Source organism: Solanum lycopersicum, chromosome 12 (assembly GCF_036512215.1).
Source record: "Solanum lycopersicum chromosome 12, SLM_r2.1".
Lineage (NCBI taxonomy): Eukaryota > Viridiplantae > Streptophyta > Magnoliopsida > Solanales > Solanaceae > Solanum > Solanum lycopersicum.
In genome coordinates, this window is record NC_090811.1 from 3,951,252 (window position 1) to 3,976,855 (window position 25,604).

Below are 25,604 nucleotides of genomic sequence, written 5' to 3' on the forward strand. Positions count from 1 at the left end.
ACACGCGGCCATTTAGTTAAAAAAAAAAAATTGACATGTGATACATTTAGTTAAATTTAATTTTTTATTCATAGATCTCATTTTGATAACAAAAATGATGATTAACACTATCATCATAATTTAAGGGAATAAAGCTCAAATATAGAGAATATCACCTCAATTGAAAACTAAAATGATAAGACTTGAACAAATGTATATTTATGGATCGAGATTAAATTCTTATTGAGAAAATTTTAGAAATAGCAAACATAATAGACATAATAAAATTTTATAGCTATAGTTTTGAAGTTGTGTTTCATATCTATAGTTTAGTTTGCTATGGAAGCTGTGATTTGTATATTTTTTTCGTTTGTATAATGTTTCATTTAGAAATTTATCAGAACTCCGCTTGTATATATCACTTGACAATATACAAACAGAGTAACTTATCATGATTTTTTCATAAATCATATATAGATAGACAGAGTAAGCATATACAAAATTCTAAATTTATATAATCAGAAATCAAATCATACAGTTTCTAAATTTATAAAAATCAGAAAAATAATAAAAATTATAAAAACTATAACCGCGAATTACAATTTTCTTAAATTGTACCTAGGCTAAAGCCTAAATGTTTGTTTATTATGTATAATTTTCCCATCTTTATCCTTAATTCCAAGTCTCTTCATTATGCAGTGTCATCATTTGGGCCTCCACTTTATACGATCCAAAAGAGCCAAGGCCCATAATTAACATTATTGCTAAAAGAAGCCCAAAACTTGAAAATGACACCTCAAATACAATACAAGATTACTAATAATAATCAAACTAATGGCTATATATCCCCAATTTTAACTTTGGCAAATTCATTAACTATATATATGATTTAATTTGTTAGATTAATCAAGCTAATCTCTATATATACTCTCTCATTTAGTTTGTTCATTTATTTAACAGAACTCATGTATTCTCTTTTTTTATTGATAGAAAGTATAACGATTCTTAGCTCCTATCTGACATAGATTTTGATGTTGTAACTTGAAAATTTGAATTGTATTTGAACATATATTATATTCAGATTTTTTCAAAAAAAAATAAATTATGACGGATTTCCCGAAAATTGATCAGTCATTTTTTGGGAACTTGAAAATATATGAAAATCATTTTTTCAAACTCTGATCAAATATATATTAGAAAATTAAATTAAATTCAAAAAGTATGATCAATACATTTTGTTTGGGCTAATACATTTCTCGTCTCACCAATATAATTTATTTGTGAGTGTCATTTACTATAAAGTTGATTCTTATTGTTTAAATCAAATGGTCAAAGAGATTCTTGTTTACTTTCTCTGGGGAATTGGTGTTAGCTCTTCCATTCATAATAGACAAATTATAAACTCTTGTTTTTTCTCAAGAAATTTTTAGAGGTGTAACGTCTGATCAAATGTTTTTGTCACTATATAATTAAATTCGTACAATTCCAATGCAATAACAAAGGGTGATGTAAGAATAGCGGTTTCTCTTTGAATAACGAAATAGGGGTGACTTCACATTATTTTCTACGTACTCGAAAAGTTTCACTATTATTTGTAAAGTATGTAATGTCCAAAACTGTATACAAAGTTTCTCTATAGATTTTTAAAAATATTTGAGAGACCTTCGATTTATCCTAATATAACATCTCAATTATATATTCCTCTAAATCATCAAAATAAATACTTTAGTCGGATGTAAATGTAAATAAAATTCACAATTTTCTTTACACCCTCCACCTCCACCCCGGCCCAAAATCAAAGTTCTTTTCTCCAACTTATCTTTTTAGTATTGCGGAGCGAAGTCAGATAAAATTGAAGGGTTACTTTAAATTTTTTTAACGAAAAATTGTATGATTTATACATAATTAAAATAAGTTTTCTTATATATAATTTCCGTTGATTTTTTTGATATATTTACTTAATCATATTTAAATTCACTCTTTTAGTGAAAAATTTGACTCCGTAATAGTTTAATGGTGTGTAAGGAATCTTGTTAGGAAATCGAGTACTCTATTGTTTAGTATTAGTAAAATTAGCTTAATTTTTAGTCATCCTATTTTAATATCTACAATGCGTGATATTTTTGGGATCAATACATTGAAGAGTTGTGAAACCGATAGAAGAATAGAAAATAATATTTGTATATTTAATTTAATTTATGGTTGACGTTGATGTAACCCTCTTATTTTGATCAAATGGCAACTTGACTACTTCCATTAGCGTGGACATAAATATTGAAAAATTGAAAAGTCAAATCGAATTAAAATTTGATTTTCATTCTTCAGTATTTTGGTTCGATGTAGATTTTCTTTTTTTGGGATTTCGATTCGGAGTTCTGCAAGGGTCTCGAAGTTATGGTTCACCGAATAATCGAAGTTTTATTTACTTAATTTTAAAATATTTAAATTATATTGCTTAATTAATAATAGTTTTATACTTTTGAATTATTACTCAAATTATTTACATGACCCATTTAAATTTTCAAATTTTAAATGACAACAAATATGATATCAATTGTACATTGTGAGTCCTTATATTTTGGTTGTCCAAAAGTTTATCGTGACATCTTACTTGCTAGGCTGCTTGCTCTTTTCTTTATTCATTTAGTATTCCGTTATGGGAGAAAGTCTTTAGGCTTTAGCAAAATGACAGTCATCTATGTTAAGAAATAAAAACAAATCCTTTGACATCTTTGTTTAAAAATCATCTATGCCCTTTTTATTTTTATTAAATACATGATGAAACTCTTAACACTTAATTATATTCCCTTTTTTATTTTTATTTACACCGAAAAATCGATTTAAAAATATCGAACTAAATCGAACCGAAGTAGAAAAAACTGAACCGAACCGATCTTGTTTTGTATAAACTATAGTGCACACTTTTCTAAAACTGAATATCGAAAATCGAACCAAAATTTAATTAAATCGAACCGAAGAACCGAACCTCCACCCCTAACCATCCACCATCCTTTTTTAATTATCTTTTTTCAAAATTACTTTGTTTTAAAGATATTTCTTCTATTTCATTTTGAATTATTAACTTATATAAATAGAGCAATGAGTAGATACAATGGATAACGTTCACACATTCATATTAATTTGAAGGATCAAAATTATACATTTATATTAATTGAAGATTAAATATGTTTAATAAAATTAAAGATTGAATACGAAATGTTATCTCCCTCTTCTAATCAAATACAACTACCCTTTGGACAAATTCAATGTGCAAATTGCAATAATGTTCTTTTAGAAAATGAAATGTTTGGTCATCCTTTTTTTTTTGTCTTTCCTTTTCTATCGTGTACTTATTCAGTTTTATTTAAATTTATGTGTTTGTTTATCTATTCAAATATAAGAATTCAAAAATCTAACTAGTTCCTCTTCATTTTTAAAAAGTTCTTATTTTAATTGATCAAAATCAATGAAATATAAGAGAATATCATGATTCAGAAAATTAATATTTCATATATTTACTTCCATCTTTTTAAGAAATCCCACGATTATCAATACATATTATCTAGGTCATAATAAATATATAGATTGAGTCAATATCATATGCATATGCATATAATAATAATATAATGTAGATCCATTTGCAGCAAGTTGATATCTGTTTTTGACCTTGATGCTATCATAGCTTTAGGAAAAATCTCTTTCGCCGGAAAATTTGATCATAATGATATTTTTTTTAATGTAATTTTACTTTTTAAAATATTTTCACCCTTTTATCTTTAATATTTTTTGCTAAAAAATGGAAAAAGATCAATTCATTTTAAAATAAAATAAAAATTATAGTTTTTAAATTTTTTTTCTGACCATTTAACACTTCTCAATAAGTTTATGGTTAAAATTATGCCTTTTCAAAAGTTAAGTTGACTAATTTTCAAAATTAGTTAAATTGCATTAGATATTAAAAAAATATACAAAAGGTAATTTAAAGTACTTTTTTACATGGTGAAAAAATATATATACTTAAATATTAATCAAAACTCATATTATTTGATTCTAAAAAAGAAAATCATGACAATTAAAAATGGACAGAGGAATATCTATCATTTTTTTCTTTATTGACCTTAAATAATGTGATTTGAATTATCCAAGACTAATTCAATGGGTGGAATCATTATTTTTACTAAATATGGGGAAATGAAAAAACAAGAAGAGAAAAATTAAATTATTTTCCTTTTTTATATTGGCAAGTATATTTCTTAAAAAAATATAAGATAAAAAGTTGGACTTGTTCTTTTTCTATATTTATTATGACATATTACCCTTTTTGTCTTTCTCATAAATGATTAGTCAAAAAACTCCATAAATATATGTATGCACCTCTTCAACTTTTTCTAATAAAATTCTCCAATTTCTAATCCCAAAAAAAAATAAAAAAATCAAAATGTTGCGTTTGAGTAACAATTTAGTTGGAATTGTTAACATAATAACATTTATTATTTCAATTCCAATTCTAGGTGGAGGAATTTGGTTATCAAAACAAGCAAATACAGAATGTGAAAGATTTCTTGAAAAACCAATTATAGCACTTGGAATATTTGTTATGTTAATTTCATTAGCTGGTTTAATTGGTTCATGTTGTAGAGTTTCATTTTTTTTATGGATTTATCTTGTTATAATGTTTTTATTAATTATTTTGATTTTTTGTTTTACAATTTTTGCATTTGTTGTTACTAATAAAGGGGCTGGTCATGTTTTATCTGATAGAGGGTATAAAGAATATAGGCTTGGTGATTATTCTAATTGGTTACAAAAAAGAGTTAATAATCATTGGGGTAAAATTGAGAGCTGTTTGAAGGATACTAAAATATGCAAAACATTGATGGATCATAATGGTGATGTGGATAATAAAGTTGAAGAGTTTTACAAAAAACATCTATCTGCTCTTCAGGTATTTTCATTTTTATTATTAGCCATATTTTTTATTCGATGTTCGATTGGTTATGTAAAAGGTGATTTTTTTTTTCGATCTTGATCTTGTGAATTTTTTTGAGACTAGTTTTTGTTTTCAGAGTGAATTTCTCTTTTTTTTTGTTTGGGCGAGAATTGGCGGAGTTGTGTTTGACTATGAATACTAACTAGACTGGAGTTGTTTTATTTTATTTTTACGAGTGATTTAGAGTGAATTTAATTTACTTTTTTGTTGTAATTTAAATTGTTGAAAATTCTGAAATTTCGAATTTTCATGGGCATATGTTGATTTTTTTTTTTGGAGGTTGGTCATGTAAAGGGGATTTTAGTGAATAATTTGGAGTGAATTTTACTTTCTTTTTTCTTTTTAAAAAATTCTTGAAAAGTCTGGAATTTTGAATTTTTATGGTCAAATATTGATTTTTTTTGGAGTTTTTTTTTTCCGCTTTTGGTTATGTTTCGCTGTGAAATTTTAAGAAAAAAAGAAGGTTTTGTTTTTAGAGATGAAAGATATCTTTTGAAAATTTGTATCTGGTTGTGAATACAAATTGGAGTTGTTTTTGAGTAATTTGGAGCGAACACACTTTTTTGTTGTTTTTCAAATTCTTGAAGATTCTGGAATTTCGAAGTTTTATGGCCAAATGTGAGTCCAGATGACTTATTTTGTTTTAACGTTAGCTATTCAGAAATTAAAAACGACGGATGTTGTTTTCCTATCTTCCCAAATCAATTGCCTATGTCTTAATGTGTGGCGTGATGAGATAAGAATGACCACTAAGAGTCTGATTTATCCTTCTTTATAAAGTTGAAAGTTTTAAGATTTTGACTCTGATCTATACGAACAAGTTTTTCATCTCCATTAAGTAAGGGTAGTCTCGGTAGAGTGTATGGAGATTTGACTTCTACCCTTCACTAGTGTGGACACACTCATGTCTACTACCGTTCTACCATAATCCATGCCGCTCACACCTTCTTAGCTAAGGCCATACCTTCGATGTGCTGCAACTGTGTCATATCATGTCTAATCACATCTCTCTAATATTTTTTTGATCTATCTCTATCTCTCCAAAATCCGTCTAAACCCAACTTCTCACACCTCCGCATTGGGACATCCGTGCATCTCCTCATTTTGTGAACCATGTCTACTAACTACTCTTGTTTTGGTTCTATGTATAAACTTCATTGCATTTTCTTGTATCAGTTGAAAGTTTACATAACTTAGTTGATTCACTAACATATTATGCTAAATCATTCTCAAAATGCGGTGATTAGAACGATTTTTTTTTTACTTACAATCACTTAACCATGATCAAGTAATAAATGTGTATGAAAGACACGTCTTATGTATTCATTGGCTTGGTGTGAACGCATCCTATATACAAAACCTTAGTCGATATATCTTCTTGATTGTGTATTATGTCCCATTTTGTTTACGGAATGTTTGTTCTTTCAGTCTGGTTGCTGCAAACCATCAAACGACTGCAACTTCACCTACGTGAGCCCGACTAACTGGACCAAGAGTTCAACGTCATCATCCTTCACCAATCCTGACTGTAACCTATGGAGCAACGATCCGAATGTGTTGTGTTACAGCTGTGAATCTTGCAAAGCAGGGCTGTTAGACAATATCAAGAGTGACTGGAAAAGAGTGGCTGTACTCAATATCATATTCCTTGTTTTCCTCATTCTTGTTTACTCTGTTGGATGTTGTGCTTTTAGAAACAATAGGCGTCTTGATTCATATAAGCGTTATCCTTAAGAGTACTGCTCGATTGATCAGTCGTTGTTAAGATTCTTGTCGCGTATGATAAGGAGTATAAGACCATTTAGTATGTTGCCATGGTCTTGAATGTACAGATGAGTACTATTTGTTCGAGTTCTGTTGGACTAGTTGATTCATGTTAATACTCGAGTTCGTTGTTTAGAACATGTTTTTCAGGTCTTGGCTTGTTGTCTGTTGGTAAGGTAAGAGGTTCAAGTCCGATTTAAGCAGTTAATACACTATTCATTCCTGTTATAACACGCTTATCATGTATGTTGTAATTGGAATGACAAATATCGCGCTAAAAGAAGAGGAACTAGCAAGAGATATCGAATACTTATTGATGACATATGAAATAGAGTGAATTGAGACTTCAACTATTCATTCAATGTTTTACCAATTTTGGGGTCAAAATTCACCTATTGATGCGATTAACTTAACTATTTAATAGACGAATAAAAACTTCTGGCAATAGCTTGGACTTGTCTCCAAAATTGGTAAAATATTGGATGAATTGAAAAGTATTGTGGAGAATGTAAGTTCATTTGGCAAGCAGAGTTGTAGTGCTTACTCATGTGGATATAGTAAGAATTGACATATTTGATATAGACCAATAAAAATAAATGTAGAAAAAAATATTTTAAAATGTGAATTAGAAATGTATGATAAAAATATTTTATCGAGGAGTGAGGTATACAATTGAAATATGACTTAATTTGAGTGTTTAAACAAAATTTTCTTACAAGTTTAAGGAGCTGACTATGCCTTTTATTTTGTTAAAATAAAATTAAGTACAACTTTTTGGTATATATAAAAATAAATAAAAAATGTCAAGAATAGAAAAATTCAAGGGAAAACAGTAGAAGAGTTGAAGTTAGAGGATTTATCATTTTTTAAAAAAATATTTTATGATATTTGATTAAATTTATACTATTCTCTCGTTCTATCTTTCCTTATCTATTATACTAAAAATAAGTAGAGCTGTCAAAATAGGTTGATCCAATCTAGCCCTAACGGGCTATGAAGTTAAATAGGTAAAAAACGAGTTCTTCCTTTTAATTAAAGGGTCTATAAAATAACAATATATTCAGCTTTAAGCGGGCCACAAGTTGAAACAGATCAGTCCTTCAATCAAAAAACGGACAACATTGATGTCTTAGAAAGAATGTCAAACATTGATGTATGAACACAACATCAATAATACAAAAATTCATTTATGAATTACATACTTTAGTGAAAACTTATAAAAACACATAATAACAAACATAATAGCCAAGATACAACATTGTATGATTCATCCAACCAAAAAATATATATGATCAATTTTTTCATGAGCACGACAACAAAGGGAAAATAAAAATTAGGTATAAAAACAAAAGTAGGCTTGATTTTAGTGGGTTAATGACCCTAAAATGTAAAGGATCTACAAACGAGTTAGACTTGATTTTATATTTTTAAATATTTAATATTTATTGGAAAAAAAATTAATAAATAAAACACTACTAAAATATTATCATAAATATTTTTAACATTCATAACTCGTGGGCTGACCTTTAAGCCTTACGGATTGGACTTACGAGGCTAGCGGACCAAATGAGGTTGGCCAAAAAGCCTAGTTCAGAAATGGGCCAAAAAATGTAGGCTCAACCTTACTTAATTCAAAGGTTGTGTTGAGGTGACTTAACGAGCCAAATCTATTTTGACAACTTTAAAACTAACTATCCAACAATTCTTGTTCAGTTTGAAAATCAAGGAATAGTTTATCTTTTTGTGTCTATTTTATCCTTGTTATTAAATACTATTCAATATCCTTAAAATTTTAAATTTAAAATATTATTCAACGGATAATATAATATTATTACACTTGTTATTTATTATTTTTTAAAGTATATGTCAAATTAATAGTAGACAACTATTATTAAACCGAAGTATTAACTAATTGTCCCTTATATTGAATGAAATTAATATTCATCAAATTAATAAGCTATACAAAGTCAATGTACTACGATAAGTTACTTAATTTTTTTGGATGATATTCAATTGCATTTAGGCAATTAATATATATATATATATATATATATAAAATTAAATTTTGAGAAAAGATTTATATATGTCATTCGTTAATAGTTTAGCTTATCTATGTCATTTCTGTTTGAGAAAAGACTCATCCATATATATGCATGCTATTACATGCCATTATTTGTTAACAGAAAACAATTCTCATATTTTTTACCATTTGCAAAAAATGGTATTAATAACCAAATAGAACAAGCAATACTTAGAGCAAATAAATTAGGTGTTAAAGTAATTAGTCTTGCAGCATTAAACAAAAATGAAGGATTAAATGGAGGTGGAATATTATTTATTAATAAATATCCTAATCTTAAAGTAAGAGTTGTACATGGAAATACATTAACAGCAGGAGTTATCGTTAATCAAATTACTAAACATGATGTTAATGAAGTTTTTTTGAGTGGAGCTATTGCTCTTTACCTATGTACTAAACAAGTTCGTGTTCTTGTAAGTATATTTAATTAACTTAATTAATTAACTAATCATGTTGTTTAGTTTAAAATAAATAAAAATAACTAAAATTGATGTGTTTTGTTTTTATTTTTTCAGATGTCAACTTCATCTAGTGAAAGATTTCAAAAGATACTTAAGGAAGCTCCATATGAATATCAAAAATACCTTGTTCATGTCACAAAGTATCAAGCAGCTAAAAATTGCAAGGTAATTTATTTGACTATATTTTTGGTCAGAAAAATATTCGGTGACTATTCTGGTAGATATTTTAATTGAATCGGTGAGAAAACAATAAAAACATATTTTCATTGATCTATATTAAGTGAATTATTGAGATTTTTTCGTAATCTAAAATAAGTGAACTGTTCAAAGTTCAAAAGAATTGTTACCTATACTTATCATTAACTTAATGAGATTCTTAACTGCTTTATATTTTTTAAGAAAATAGTTTGGGAATAATTAAATGGGTAATTGTGGAAAATAGTTTTTTTTTTTATCATTAAATATTTTTTTAAGGGGTGTGCTATATCCCCAATAATTCACTTAATATAAACTAGAGTGAGTAATATTTTTAAATGAAAAAATTAGAAAGTTTCCTGATATTTCAGTGAGAATTTATATCCTATCACAATACCATGTGTCTTTTTTTTTCAGTAAATAAGTTGGTCAAGAAGAAAATGAGCGGAAAAATTAAAAAAATTATGTTCTATAACACAAATTTCCTATTAATTCATGATGGGAAAAAACTTTTATTTGTAGTGAATTAATCAAACCGCCTTTTTATATATTTCTTATTGCTAATTAATTAATAATTCCAATGGCACAGCCACAGATAGGCTAGGATGATCAAACGAATATCCGTCGTTGAAAAAATTATACGAAATTTATTGATCAAAAAATACTTTTCAGATATATATATTAAATCTTGGACATTCTTAATAAAATTTCTGACTTCGCCACTAGTTATAACTGTAATTGTATATTTTGGTTTTTTTGGTATATATAGACATGTATAGTTGGAAAATGGATAACACCAAGAGAGCAAAAGTTTGCTCCTGTTGGTGCACATTTTCATCAATTTGTGGTACCTCCTATTTTGCCCTATAGAAATGATTGTACATATGGTGATCTTGCTGCCATGAGATTACCTCCTCATGTTAAAGGACTTGGATCATGTGAGGTAATTAATCAATTTGACTAATTAATAGCTAACTTGTTCGGATTTTTCAAAATAATTGATGCATTCGTATCAGATCCTTTGAAAAATATATTGTTTTTGAAGGAATCTGACACACATATGACTCATTGACATTTTTGATGAGTCCGAGTAACGTAGATTAATATGTCTGATTAAAGTTTATTTGTATGTATAGTATACAATGGAAAGAGGAGTTGTACATGCATGTCATGCAGGAGGAGTTGTACATTCATTGGAAGGATGGACTCACCATGAAGTTGGGGCTATTGATGTACAAAGAATTGATTTAGTTTGGGAGGCTGCTTAAAACATGGATTAATGCCTGTCTCAAGTTTTAAAAAGACTGATTAATGAATTAATTACTTGTTATCTCATTAAGTAACAAATATTCCAAATTAATTCAAAGTTTCCAATTTGTAGGGATTAATGTAATTTGGGATGGCTAGATTTATGTTTAGTTGGATTTCTGGACTACATATATATTAGTCCATATATATATATATATATATATATGTTTTATGATTTCATTATGAATATTCAGAAATTTAAATTAAATTCATGATTTACGTGGTACATATTAGATTTTGAGATTTACATAGATTTTTTCTTTAGTCATAACTTTTTGATATATATATTTTTTAATATCTCGAATCATCATAAAATTTAAAGATTTTATGTCCGAATTTACAATCAAAATTAAATGTTTTGACTCTCAAAATTTAAACGATGTTACATGGTTTACACCATAATATTATAGGTATATCAAGGGTGACGAATACGCGAATTAGATCGAATTCTGATAAATTAAATATGAATTAAGCTGGTACACTCTACCTGAAAATGAGACAAAAATGAATGCAAGACTTCGAAAGCCCATGCCTCATAGCATCAAAAAATTTGTCACAAATAGCCTTTACTTTTTGTGTCTAATAAGTGTACTAATATGACTTATTGTAAAGTTTAACTTCACGCTAGAAATAGTGAATTATGTTGGTAATAAATTTATTAGGTCAAATTAATTAACTCTAACATTTCAGAACGAATCTGATTGTCCCATGAATTTAGTAGGGTTTCAATAATATCATCATTTGAAGAAGATCCATTAAGCAATTCCTTCACTCTTCTATACACCATTGTTGAGTTCCCAATAACCTACACACAAATTTTTTTTAAAAAAAGTGTCAAAATGAGTTTTTTTTGCCATACTAAATAGGTTTGAGATTCAATCCATAAAAAGGACTAGAATTTTGAGTTTTGCCGCTAACTAGTTTAATCGTACGTACTATTTCATCCTTAATAAGAAATTTCAAATTTAAACTTTGGATATAAAATTACGTTCGACTTGACATGCTTCTTAAAAAACAATTAATAGAATAATAACTTCACTATATCACACTTTCAATTTTTAAGGCATAAATAAGAAAATCATTCAAAAGGATGCAAACATTCTCTCTTTTACATTTAGCATATATAGTGTATGTAGAGAACACAATTAACTAAATAAAGATATGCTCCTTTTAACCATTTAAGTTTTAAATATGCTTTAACAATATAAAAAAGAATTGAAATTTAAAACTTCTCTTTTTATCCTTAATAATTTGATTTATAGCCACACAAATATCTCATTATTGTTTTAGATCACTTATTTAAAAATCTTCTTTTCTTTTTTAAACTGTATCAAATCAAACCGTATCATATAAATTGAGACAGATAAAATATTATACATACCTCAGTTTCATGGAAAATTTGCATCTTAGAGTTCCCATGAAGTGAAAAGCTTGAATCTATTACTTCAAAACCTTCCTCATTGAGTAACCTAATTATGTTATAAAACATAGATAAATTATCAAGGCCAGTAATCAAAATTAAGTCCATTTTTGGGCTCATTTCTTGTATTTCAATCTGAGGTGATAATAAATTGGGCATAGTCCTTAATTTTTCCAATTGCATTTTGCTTTTCTCCAATTTGATTTCCAAGTTTTTTTATGTAAGTTATTGATGCATCTATTTGATCTGGCAATCCCATTGCTTCCTGCAACTAATTTTCATGCAAACACATAAGTATGTCACAAAAGTACGATAAATTCTAATTTTGATTCTTGTGATATATGACACGACACATTTAACTTTAATTTTGAGTGGTTATATAACATGTAATATTGATCTCTTTGTGTTGTAAATAAGTTATATGTATCAACTAGTTGAGAAATATATATATATATATTACATCAAATAGACGATTTCAAACCTCTTAATCACATATCCTAGTGTTACATTTGATTCAGAATTTAAGCTCGATGAATCCAACCAACATTATATTTGTAGTTATGGGTTCAAACTTTAAAGCATAATAGAGTATCTAATTACATTCTTATAATAATTCACACATTCATCTACATACAAAAAGAAATATTAGATTAAGTTTGAATTCACTATAAAATAATGTATTCAGTGAATTCAAATTAGTCAGTATATAAGTGAGTTCTGAATAAAAGAATAATATGATTACTTCTTATATTGAAAGTTGAAAATGTTTACTATCTGAGCAACTTTATTCTGAACGTTACGAAAAAGATGATGATTCATAGTACGAATATAATATAGAAATTAAAGAAAAAAAACCTGAGAGGGATGAGGTGGGAGTAGGGAATAAAGGTGGTTAAAGAGGATCTTCATATTGTTCCTTCTATGCTTCTCCACATACTTTTTTTCTAATCTTGATGCTGAATTACTACTATACATTTTGTTATAAGTTTTTCTTGTATATCAAGAAATATTAAAATAATATTTTGTGCAAGAAATTGGATATCAATGGAGAGATTTATTTATAGTTTTATTTATTTACAAGAAAGGTCAAAGTGCTCCACACAAAAATTTCTAATAAAATTGTGGTCAACAAGAAGAACATCAATTTTGACTATTAAATGAATGTTGATTAAAAATATCTCATCTCTCCTTCTGCCTCAATTTCTCAATCCTTTATTTATGTACCATTGAAGTTAATCTCTCTCAATATTTATTGCTTTCAATTTTAATTAAATTATTATAAAATTTAATAAGTAGATACATATTTAAATCTGTTCTATATAAAAAAAATTACGTGAAATATGTTATTATAAGACATATGTAATTTCTATACTCATATTTAACTGAAATTCAGAATCTTATTTCTATGGGAAAAAAAGAAGAAGTACGATATAGGTTTTGGATCTATATATTCTTCGACCCAAAAAAAAAATATATCCACTTATTGAAATGTCTAACCATGAAAAAGTAGAGTGGATATCTCAAAAGGTCACTCAAGTATGTAAAATTATTTGAAAAAATAACTCAATTTGATTTTATATCAATACAGTCGCCCAACTTATGGATTTTTTTCTATAAAATCACTTAACTTGATCTATTTTTCTAGAAAATCATTATAACCAAAAGATAAAAGAGATAACTGCACAAACCACCCTTCAAGTTTAGGTACGTAATACTTACTTCCATTATAGTTTATAATATTATGTTTATTTCTCTTATTTTATTTTTATTTTAAAATTTTATTTTATTTTATTTTTTATAATTATGTTGTTAACCTAATTATTATTAACATAAAAATTAATGTTTTGTTTAATTTAAATAACTTTATAACTCTTTTATTTAATTTATCAAAAAAATCTAAACTTTCCAAAACAAACTTATTTTTTATTCCATATAAATATGCACGCCGCACTAAATAATATCATATTAAACACGAACATCAGATATTCAATCCAAAAGTTAAAATGATTTGTCCGAACTCATTTAAAAATATTGATGTATATGTATTTTTTTATCATAATAAAATATTACTGCAAGTATATATGTTGGTGGGTATTAATTATGGTAAAATATGATGAAACCTGAGCCAAGTTGAATTAACACTTAATGCTTAGACAAATGAATTGATATTAATTATTAATTAAGTTAAGATAATAATTAAAAATAAAATAAAATAAGAGATAAAACATAATATTATAAACTAAAATAGAAGTAAGTATTACAAAACTAAACTTGAAGCGTGGTTTGTGCAATTCTTTTTTTCAATCTTTTGATTATAATGATTCTTTAAAAAAAATACCATAAAGTGGGTGACTTTATTGATATAAATTCAAGTTGAGTGACTTTCTCAAATAATTTCACATACTTGAGTGACCTTTTGAGATATTTATTCGAAAATGTATCAATTTTCGAACAATATTTGTTTGTTCAAGTGTTTAAAGAGTATGACTATGATTTTTGAATCACTAAAAAAAATTCAAAACAAGACTTGAAAGATATTTGCTCACACTTCGAAAGTTATTCTTCCGAATATGTTTTCAACACATCTTACATGTTTTACATATTTGTTATCTATTATTTTTGTAAAGAGTAAAAATTTGAAAATACTTTTGCAGTGTAATGTTTTTCGAAGCATACCTATCGATCTTATTTATAATTGATGTGAGACTTCTTTACTTTTTAACAATTAGATTCAAATCCATGAATTTATTAATACAATATTAAAAATATACAAAAAACAAATTCATGAAATAAAAATTCTGAATTCGCCAACAGGAATCCCCCCTCCTCCATAATTTGGTTGCTATTTTAGCTTTATTGATCACATAACAATGTAGGCTCTACTTTTGGACATTAAAAGACAAAACTACATTCAAAAATGGCAATTTACCTAAAATCACAAGGAATTTACTAAAACGGCTGTGAATTCAATAGTTGATTTGCACTTTTGTTGTGAACACATTGTTAATGGCCCGCTAGGAATCGACGACTACACCAGGAATTGAGCGCTTACTAACAAATGCGAGTTCGTATTTAATGAAATTAAATCGCTTGATTAAAAATAAAAAAGTATTTATCACTCCATCACAATCCTAGTTGATACACAGGATACTATTCTAGTACTAGACCACTAGTGCTTCTTGTATATAATTTTACAATTAGTTTTATTTTTATTTGCAATATTGAGCTTTATAAGTAGTGAAACAAAAAAATGAATTTTTTCTCTCTCTTTGAAATCATGGTCATGCTGCATAGAAAATGCTACAAATATTGATGACTAAAATTGTATCATACTCAAGGGATTGTACATGAGAGGGCGGCTCCATGTCATTGTTGTTCTGAAGAAAATAGAGGCGGATCATATTACTATTTTTATTGTTATGGTCGAAGGAATCGGTGGTTATGGTGGTGGTGGAAAACATATTACGGCAAGAAGCGGCTCTTTCACGCTTAGTAATAGAACTATATAGTAAGTTTCCTAATAAAACATAAAAAATATTAAACAACAATGAATCGAATATTTGACGCAAATAAAAAAAAGAGCAAAAAAAGAATTAAAAAAATAAGGTTGTAAATCTCACCAAAATATTCCCTATAGAATTAAGACAAATAAATGTTATACAAATACTAGTGGTAAGTATGCTTTGTCACGTACTTATGCATATTAAGATATAAATATAATATATTAAATCGTTTTGTACCAATAAAAAAAACATGAAAATGACAAGTCATTCTAATACTTTTGGCCACCAGAGAAAGGTTTAAAAGATGATTTAGAGATTTATTATGTGCCACTAATTAATTTCTCTTTGTAGGTAGGGCGGAGCCATAGCCATTCCAGGGTGTTCAATTAGATATTTTTCGCCAAAAATTATGTTGTATAAATATGTTAAATTCTACATTTAAATAATATATATTTAATGACCAGAATATTAAAAAATTTATAATATTTTTAATTAAAATAAACGAATCTTTTGTTCATTTTTTAGTTAAAATGATAAAAATATTAAAAAAAAAAGGTAAAATAATATAGGTAAAATGTCATTCTGGTCAAATTTTGGCAACATTTTCTAATCAAAAGGTTTTTTTTTTATATTAAAAGTTAAACACCTTTGATTTACGATACGTCTTTGACGCAGTGGTAATAGATGTCCATTTGACTTGAGAAATCTTGGGTTCGTATCCATGTCAACTATTATTCTTAAATATCCTTAATAAAATTTATGGTTCCACTACTATTATCTATAGGTAGGTGCGCGTTTTGAAGCTATAAGTAGATATAGTAAGAGTCCGTTTGGATGAGCTTAAAAAAGGTAGCTTTTAAAAGGAGCTTTTGAAAGTGTTGGAACTTATTTTTAAAATGAGTAGTTATGTGTTTGGATAAAAAAATGTTGAATTTTTAAAAAAATTGTTGATGGGTTTGGCAAATAAGTGATGGTAAACACTTTTTTATCAAAATATCTTAAATACCCTTAAAAATTGTTAACATAATAAAAATTAATTTAAGTTTTTTATACTTAAAAAAAATGAAACAAAAATTAATTTATATTTTACATCCATAAGTAATTATATTTTTCTATCATTAACATATTTCTTTATTATCACAAATTATTTATATATAATAATAATATATAATAATAATATAACAATATGATAATAATAATAATAATAATAACAATATAACAATATGATAATAATAATAATAATAATAATAATAACATAACAATAACAATAATTATAATAATTATAATAATAATGATAACATATAATAATAATAAATAATAATGATAAATAAAATATTATTATTATTGATAATATATAATAATAATAAAAAAAATAATATGAAAATAATAATAATAATAATATAATAATAATAATATATAATAATAATAATAAAGAATAATAAAAATAAATAATAATAATAAAAAAATATTAATAAAAATAATATATAATAACAATAATAATAATAATAATAATAAAGAATAATAAAATAAATAATAATAATAATAATAAAAATATTAATAACACTAATAATTATAATTATCATATAATAATAGTAATAAAAAAGAAGAAGAAGAAGAAGAAAATTAAAAAAAATAAAGAATTAAGGGTAAAAAGGTAATATGCATGGTTAACATAAAATGACTTTCAAAATTGAAAAAAGAAAGCACCCTCACCAAGCTTTTAGCTTAAAATAATTTATTTTTGACTTTAAATAAGTTATTTTGATAATTATCAAGTAATTTAATAAGTCAAAAATTTACTTTTAAAATCAATTTGACCAGTTTTTAAGCCCATTCAAATATGCTATAAATCGATCCGTAAATGATCAAATTATATTTTTATTAAATTATTTAATATCATTAATTGTATCGTTGATCAGTTATTATATATGCTAAGTTAATTTTAATAAACTTTTAATGTGATATCAAGATTGTCTGCTTTGTGAATTATGAAGATCTCATAAATTAAGTTTATTTTAAAAATATTATTTTACTTTATATGTAGAGCTTTTTAATTTTTGAATTATCAGTGCAAAATTTTGTTAGCACACACCCAATTTGTAAAATTTATAATTCTTTTTCTTTTTGCTAAACGAAGGTTGAAAGTCTATTTGATTAATTAAAAGGCATATTAACACCCTTATCGTTATCATTTTGAGACCTAGTAACAAACGAATAAATAATAATTAATTAAAAGGCATATCAACACCCTTATCGTTATCATTTTGAGACCTAGTAACAAATGAGTAAATTATATTAAAATTTAAATCAAATCAAACTCTTCTTTATTTAAATGACTCGAACTCACAGTAATAATCATAATTCATATTATCTGTCTAACAATAATAACAAGAGGCCAAGAGCTGGAAAGTACTAAGAACACACATGATGTAATTTAATTGAGAAGATGATCTGATAGACTATCAACTACCATTTTTGTTGGCACATTTATTATTAGCATGTTATACAGCCAGCTATTAAATATTTTCTACTTTATCCGTCTCAAAATACTCGTAATTTAAGATATTCATTTAGCTTTTCATTTATTGCCTCCGTACTAAATATTTGTCATATTTTATTTTCTGTAAATTAAATTATAAATTTTGACCAACACAGTAAACTAATTTCTTTTTAATGAACTTATTTTAGCTTCGAAAATTAATTAATTAACTCTCATAAAATAAAATCGAAAAAGTTAAAATAAATAAATGAGAGTTTAAAGAATAAAATCCAAACCTAATAAATTAAATAAGTTAGAGAAGAATTAATGCCAGTTCTTGCAAATTATTAAGGCAAAGTTATTGATGCTAGCTACTTTTTTGTGAGTAGTTTCTAGCTCTAATAAATATTTCTCTGTTTATTTTACTTTTTAATTATATTAAAAATATCTTTTTATCTGTTATTTTTAGCATATCAACAGCAAAATGTATATATTTTCATGTTTTATCTTAAATATTAATTACATATTCTTTTTAAGAAATATTTAAAGTCTAATATACAAATGCATCGTAGATATATTTTTTACTTACATTATCAAGTCAAGTAAAATAAAACGAAAAAAATAATAATTCATTCCCTTGAAAATCCCTCATCTGCTAAAGTTTGTTGACAAGTGGCCAATACAATGAAAGGTGACCATAACTTCTTCTTTTTTTATAAAATTCCCACCTGGTTTCGAGATTTTGTAATAGAGCCCTGATTAAATTTAAATTATGCATTGCAAAGTTTATTTCGGCGTGATATTCCCAACAAAATTTTCTTCATACTCAGACTTTGAACTCGAGACATTCCCATGACTCCATGTAGGGTGTCCTGGGGCGGAGCTAGCACGAACCCCCTTCAGCGAAAAATATTTCTATTTATACATGATTAATATTATCTTTTACGTATATATAGTAGATGTCGAACTCCGTTCAATTAGTTCATGATTTAATTTTGAACCTCCTTATTAAAAATCCTAGCTCCGCCACTGACCGTATCCGTATATTTCCCCAACAAGAAAATCAATCACAAACATATGAAATCCAATTTTCCATCTCTTCATACAATAAATACAAAGATATTAATTACTAATACTAGCAAATATATTATTATTCACACACCTAGGCTCTAGCTAACATTACCAAATATTTTATTTATATAAGGCAATGATTTAAGAGCTACAAAACATAGTACATTGTGAACAAAATTAGAACAACAAAAATGAAGAATATTAATGTGAAAAAAATAGTTGAAGAAGAAGAAGACTATGATGAAACGTCGTCGTTTCCCGTTAGCCCTACCGGGCAATATTTTACGAGCTCAGTTATGTCGATTTCTGTTATTTGTGTGTTGGAATCTGAAATTCCGATCGATGATTCTTGTACCATTACATTGCTTAAGGATGTTTTTATTCCTATAAATCCTCGTTTCTCTTCTATTATGGTAAGTTTTTTTTTTCGCGATGTGTTAGAATGTCCTTCGTTAGTTAAAAGATATTTCGATTGTGATCTCCTTTGATTGAATATCTTTCGTTAGAAAATTATATTATGCAAGTTGGATTAAGACAAATTTCTTTTGTTTATATTTAAATAGTAGATTTGATATCTTGGTATATTGAAAACTATAGTGAAGTAGCTAGGTAAAGGGTTCAAACAGAAGTGAAATTAGAATTTTAATTTTATGAATTCTGAATTTTAGAATGATAACTTTACTTGTTAATGATTTGGTTCTAAACTAAACGTTCATATATATGTAATGAATTTACACTTTTGAACAAAAATTACTGAATTCGTAATCATACTTCTAGCTCTCCTAAGTTCAAATCATAAGAGTCATATTTTAATATTTTTCTTTAATTCCCATTATATAAAATCTTGATTCCGTTATTGATAACTATATATTGTCTTATGAATTACAGATTGAATTAGGGTAGAGATCTATCTTTATTCTTCAAATTCTTGATTGTTTTTATCCTAATTTTCTTGTTATTAATCTTGATTAGGTGAAAGACAAGAATGGAGTGAAACAATGGAAGAAAGTAGAAGTGAAGCACAAAGACCACATAAATGTACCAATTTTTCCACAAGGAAAATCAAAAGAATTTTATGATAATTGTTTCAATGAATACATGACAAAAATTTCTATGGAACAATTCCCACAAAGTAGACCACTATGGGAAATTCACATATTCAAATATCCAACAACAAAATCAGCTGGAAATTTAGTGTTTAAACTTCATCATTCACTTGGTGATGGATTTTCACTAATGGGTGCACTTCTTTCTTGTTTACAAAGAGCTGATAATCCTTCACTTCCCTTAACATTTCCATCATTTACTAGTAATAATAATAATTATAATCACAATTTGGAAAGTGATTACAAGAAGAGGTTATGTACTAATGTGGTTCAAAGGGTTAATGGGGTTGTTAACACTTTGTTAGATTTTGGATGGAGTTTAATGAAAAGCACTAATCTTGAAGATGAAAGAACATCAATTAGGTCTGGTGATGAAGGTGTGGAGTTTAGACCAATTGATATTACAACTATGGAGTTCTCCCTTGATCATCTCAAAGTAATTAAGTCCAATCTTAAAGTGGTATGTTGTTTAATTTCTTGTCTTAATTGTTTTCGGTATGGCTTCTGCTGAATTTTTAACCAAACTAAGTCATTATATAAAATAATTTACCAAAGTAATATATTTTTCTAAAATTTTACAAAACTAGTATAAACGTATTTCACGGTAACGTTTTAGGGTATATTTTATTTTTAAAAAACTAACAGCGTTAGGTTGATATACGTTATTGTAAGTAACGTTTTACTTTTAAAACGTTATTTTTAGTAGCGTTTTACTCCTAAAACGTTATTGTGAGTAACGTTTTAGGAGTAAAACGTTACTGTGAGTAACATATATCAATCTGACGCCATCAACTTTTAAAAAATGAAATGTATCCTAAAACGTTACTGTGAAATATGTTTATACTAGTTTTGTAAAATTTTAGAAAAACATATTATTTTGATAAATTGTTTTATATAATGACTTAGTTTGGTTAAAACTTCGCTTCTATGTTACTGTATTTGTTTTACTACTTGCTTATCTTATGGATATATTTTACTTAAGTTGAGGAACTATCGTGTTATTTAAAAAAACTATCAAATCTAACCTTAAAAGAAGTCAGAGAAAAACTGTGATCTTTACAAATAAAAAATTAATTTTTTTTTTTAAAAAAAATCTTTACGACCTCTATATATTTTGGGACATACATTTTATTTCAGTTTTGTCAAGTCGATTTTTATTATATTTACTAGTGTTGGAAACAATCTCTTTAACCTTTGTAAGGTAATTAAGGTAATATTCCATATATGCCACCTTTTTAAGACTATATATATAGCTACCTACCACTTGGGTGCATTGATTCTTGATTATTTGATTTAGAGATTTTTTTATTTTTTTTAAGATTAATAGAAGACATCCAAGAATTATGTTGTGTGAAAGGACATGTTTTGGTGGAACTATAATCTAAAAAAATAAATTATGTTTTTTAATTTGCTTGGACTATTAAATAACACAAAAAATATTTCAAGTACTATATTATCAGACTATGTTGTCATGGGAATTAAGTACCCAAATTTTCCTCCAAGCAAATTGCACTTGGTGCAAGTAGGGTAGGAATTCATAGCAATTACACTAAAATAATATATCTGAAATAAAGATAGAGTTAGAATTTTGAGTTACAATACAGTGTAATTACTTTATTCAGATATATAGATATAAAATTTAAATTAAAACTATTAAATTATATCGAACTCGTATACACCGACCAACCGAGGAGCAATTACTAGTACTAGTAAAATACATGTGGATATATTAATTGTCTTCTTAATTAGTTGAAAAAGGTAGTAGTAGTTGCAATTGGAAATATAACTTTTAATGCCCCAAAGTACTAAATTCATAGATGGGGCTGGGTGATGGACACAATAGAAAAAATCATAATTCTCAAAAAAAAAAACTGAATTATTTTTTTAAAATTCTTTTTAATTAAATAAATTGATGACGTGGCCAATTATAATTTGATTATGTCATCAATTTTTTAATTAAAAAATCAAAATTCTGAATAAAAATTGATTTTTTTTATTTTTTATTTTTAAAAATTAGTGATGTGGCTGAATTATAATCGACCACGTGTCAAAAATAATTTTTCAAAGCTATCGTTAAAAAATAATGGCATGAAAGAACCTTTACTTTAACTATATTGACATAAATGAGTCAAACTATTAACTGATGACATGAATGAGCTTTTTTTAAAAGTTCGATGACATATTTGAGCTTTTTCCCTAAGTAAAATAATAAGATATTTTCTTAATTTGTCAAAAATAACAAGTAAAAAAATTAAAATTGAACAAGTAAGGAGAAATTATGAATATTTCACCAGTATTTTTTTATCGCTACGAGTACTAATATAAATTTATGGAATAATTTTGTCATTGCTTTATCTCATAAGATAGTGTAAAAAGACTGCAAAGTTGATAACTAATATAAGACGGAAAAAATATTTGTTTTGTTCGGATAATAAAAGAGAATCAACTCCCTAATTGGTAGCATGGTTGATTGAACCTTTCCTCGAAAATGTAATTTTCAATTTATGGCATTGAATTAGCTATGGTGACCTAAATTTTCAATTTATGACATGTAACAACTTCCATGACCAACATTAATATCTCAACCTCCTTTATAGTTGTTGCCTCATCTTTAATGGCACCACACTAGTGACGATAAATATCTATGACATGATCAATTATATTGAGATTGATTAATAATTTGTATAAAAAATAGTCTTTTTATGATAGGTTAAATTCTATTTTTAGTGTATCATTTTATTTATAATGTCAATGTATATCATGAGTCATGATCTTGATATCTATTGATAATCTTATACTAATAAAGATTTTTGATTTCTTTTGTCTAACAGACCATAAACGATGTTATATGTGGAGTTTTGTTTTTGGGGGTACGATTATACATGGAGGAAATGAAATATGATCAGAAAAATGCAAATTCAACGGCATTAGTGTTACTCAACACTAGAAATATTGCAGGATACAAATCGGTGAAAGAAATGTTGCAACCGAAAAATGAGTCAAAATGGGGAAATCAATTTGCATTTTTACATGTTTCATTACCAAAAATCGATAAAGAAGAATCATCAACTAATCCTCTAAGTTTTGTGTTTAAAGCACAAGATGTTATTCAGAGAAAAAGAAACTCCGCAGCGGTTATCCTTACTGGAAAATTGCTTGATACTTTGCAGAAGTATAAAGGTCCCGAGGTGAAACTTCTTACTCTAATTCTTTATAAAAGGACGAAAAAATGACTATCCTCATAGAAATTTAAAATTTATTAGTTTAAATTTCTAACCTTGTTTTTACGTTATATATTGAATTCTAAATTAATAATTTGTGTTATAGGTAACGGCTAAATATATCCATAACACGTTGAAGAATTCTAGTATGACAATATCAAACATGATTGGGCCAGTGGAAAAAATGGCTTTGGCAAATCATCCAGTTAAAAGCTTGTACTTCATGGTGGTTGGTGTTCCCGAGGTAATTCTTCTACGTATCGATAGTGTAAAAAATATTTATAATGTATTTTTTGTGTGTGTGTTTTTAGGATGTGTTTACACCTAGCACAAACTCTTCAGTATCGACGCGGCATTTGTAACGGATTCTCTAAAAATCTATTTCCTCCGTCTCTTTTTACTTATTTACTTTTGAATTGACACACTTATTAAGAATATAATTAATGACGTATTGAGTTTACCATTTTACCCCTGTTAATTATGAAGTGAATGAAAAGTTTTACATTTTTAAAGTAATTAGTCATTTAATTGAGGGTATAATAGATAAAAAACAATTGTCCTTTTTTGATTTGTCGAAATTGACAAGTAATTAGGAATAACTATTTTTAAAAAAAATAGACAAGTAATTAGAGACGAAGAAAGTATTATTTTTGAAGAATCTGACATGCACTTATTGATATTTTTAAAAAATTCGAACAACAAGATTTTTTACCTACATATTGACTTAATGAAATTTGGTGATTTTTCATGCAGAGTTTAACAATAACAATGATGAGCTATATGGGAAAATTAAGAGTGGCTGTAGGAACAGAAAAAGGTCTAATTGATCCACAAAAGTTCAAATGTAGCATTGAAAATGCCTTTGATAGAATTTTCAAAGCTGCTGTGCCTTCTGCTTCTTCCAAACCTTCAAATTAATTCATAAAATTTGGACTTTTATTGTTGTGTTTTTTTTTCCAAATCTTATTTGATTCATGTATTCATTTAATGACTCTATATTTATTTTTAGTAATGAAAATTCAGATTTTGTTTAATTTGATATCTTCAACTAGAATCATTATTTCATTTGATATCTATTAAATTGAGTCAATTCCCTAAATGGTCACCTAAGTTGAGGGAATTACTTTGAAATATCATTTATGTTTCATTTAGAACCAAAATATCACCTAACTATCACTATTTTCCTTCAAATATCTTTGACACTTCAAAAATATCACTCTCTCCTAGTTGTCATGACATGTCATTAAAATCATTTTTTAATAATAGACTAATTTAATTCATTAAATTCAGTTAACTAAAATAATGATCATATCATTTTTAATTTTTTATTAATCTTTTAAGAATAAATTTTCATACTTAAAATCTTTTATCATAATTAAACTTTTTATATTTTTATGTTATGTAGAATACGTTTTTAAAACGTATTATAATCTCATCAATTTTGAATACTTATAAAAACATATAAAAAAATATTGATTTATAAATCACTCATCAACGCTAATTTACTTTGATTAATCATAAATTGTATAATAAATCAATAGTATTACAGGTCGATTAATTATTAAAAAAAATAATTATTTGGGTGCTTTGAGATTCATATATACTTACAATATCATAATTAAAAAGAAAATAGTAAGTGAATAATATTTCTAGAAAATAAAATTTTAATCTTTATTTATTAGTATATGAATCTCATATAATATGTATATTATTGAATTATATCAGGAAATTCAATTAATTATTAGTTTATTTATTGATGTTTTATTTAATGAAAAGTTATAATATAATATAAAATAAAAGAATAAAAATAAAAAATGAAATTAAAAAAAGATAAATAATAATTTTCACTTTCTTACCAAATTTTTTTTTCAACCTTACAAATTTATCTAAATACGTTTTTTCAATAATTTAGTTAGGAATTTTAAAATTATCTGTAATAAGTGCACACAAAGATTTTTTCATTGAATTTTGTTTGGTGACAATATATAAAGTTACTAGAATATTTTAAAAAATTTCTTATAATCTTC

The 25,604-nt window shown here is 26.2% G+C and overlaps 3 protein-coding genes across 3 annotated transcripts; all 3 read left to right on the forward strand.

The window, feature by feature from the left end:
- The first annotated feature begins 4,263 nt into the window (after positions 1–4,263).
- Positions 4,264–6,871, forward strand: LOC101252464 (tetraspanin-8). The gene is made up of 2 exons (XM_004251737.5): positions 4,264–4,924; positions 6,398–6,871. Exons 1-2 carry the CDS (start codon positions 4,418–4,420, stop codon positions 6,701–6,703), a joined length of 813 nt encoding a protein of 270 aa, XP_004251785.1. The 5' UTR covers positions 4,264–4,417; the 3' UTR covers positions 6,704–6,871.
- A 2,025-nt stretch (positions 6,872–8,896) lies between these two features.
- LOC101250870 (very-long-chain aldehyde decarbonylase CER3-like) lies at positions 8,897–10,893 on the forward strand. Its single transcript, XM_004252041.3, has 4 exons — positions 8,897–9,226; positions 9,329–9,439; positions 10,239–10,412; positions 10,606–10,893. The coding sequence occupies exons 1-4, from the start codon at positions 8,897–8,899 to the stop codon at positions 10,735–10,737; spliced, it is 747 nt and encodes a 248-aa protein (XP_004252089.1). The 3' UTR covers positions 10,738–10,893.
- An 8,361-nt stretch (positions 10,894–19,254) lies between these two features.
- Positions 19,255–24,611, forward strand: LOC101252750 (wax ester synthase/diacylglycerol acyltransferase 4-like). The gene is made up of 5 exons (XM_004251738.5): positions 19,255–19,663; positions 20,223–20,816; positions 23,188–23,544; positions 23,684–23,821; positions 24,331–24,611. The coding sequence occupies exons 1-5, from the start codon at positions 19,442–19,444 to the stop codon at positions 24,493–24,495; spliced, it is 1,476 nt and encodes a 491-aa protein (XP_004251786.1). The 5' UTR covers positions 19,255–19,441; the 3' UTR covers positions 24,496–24,611.
- The last annotated feature ends 993 nt before the right edge of the window (positions 24,612–25,604 follow it).

Bases quoted from the DNA above. Each gene is read 5' to 3' on its own strand.
- LOC101252464 (XM_004251737.5), top strand. From the start codon at position 4,418: ATGTTGCGTTTGAGTAACAATTTAGTTGGAATTGTTAACATAATAACA. The intron at 4,925-6,397 runs GTATTTTCATTT...TTGTTCTTTCAG, and splicing joins AACATCTATCTGCTCTTCAG to TCTGGTTGCTGCAAACCATC.
- LOC101250870 (XM_004252041.3), top strand. From the start codon at position 8,897: ATGCCATTATTTGTTAACAGAAAACAATTCTCATATTTTTTACCATTT. The intron at 9,440-10,238 runs GTAATTTATTTG...TGGTATATATAG, and splicing joins AAGCAGCTAAAAATTGCAAG to ACATGTATAGTTGGAAAATG. The intron at 10,413-10,605 runs GTAATTAATCAA...TTGTATGTATAG, and splicing joins AAGGACTTGGATCATGTGAG to TATACAATGGAAAGAGGAGT.
- LOC101252750 (XM_004251738.5), top strand. From the start codon at position 19,442: ATGAAGAATATTAATGTGAAAAAAATAGTTGAAGAAGAAGAAGACTAT. The intron at 20,817-23,187 runs GTATGTTGTTTA...TTTGTCTAACAG, and splicing joins TTAAGTCCAATCTTAAAGTG to ACCATAAACGATGTTATATG. The intron at 23,545-23,683 runs GTGAAACTTCTT...TTTGTGTTATAG, and splicing joins AGAAGTATAAAGGTCCCGAG to GTAACGGCTAAATATATCCA.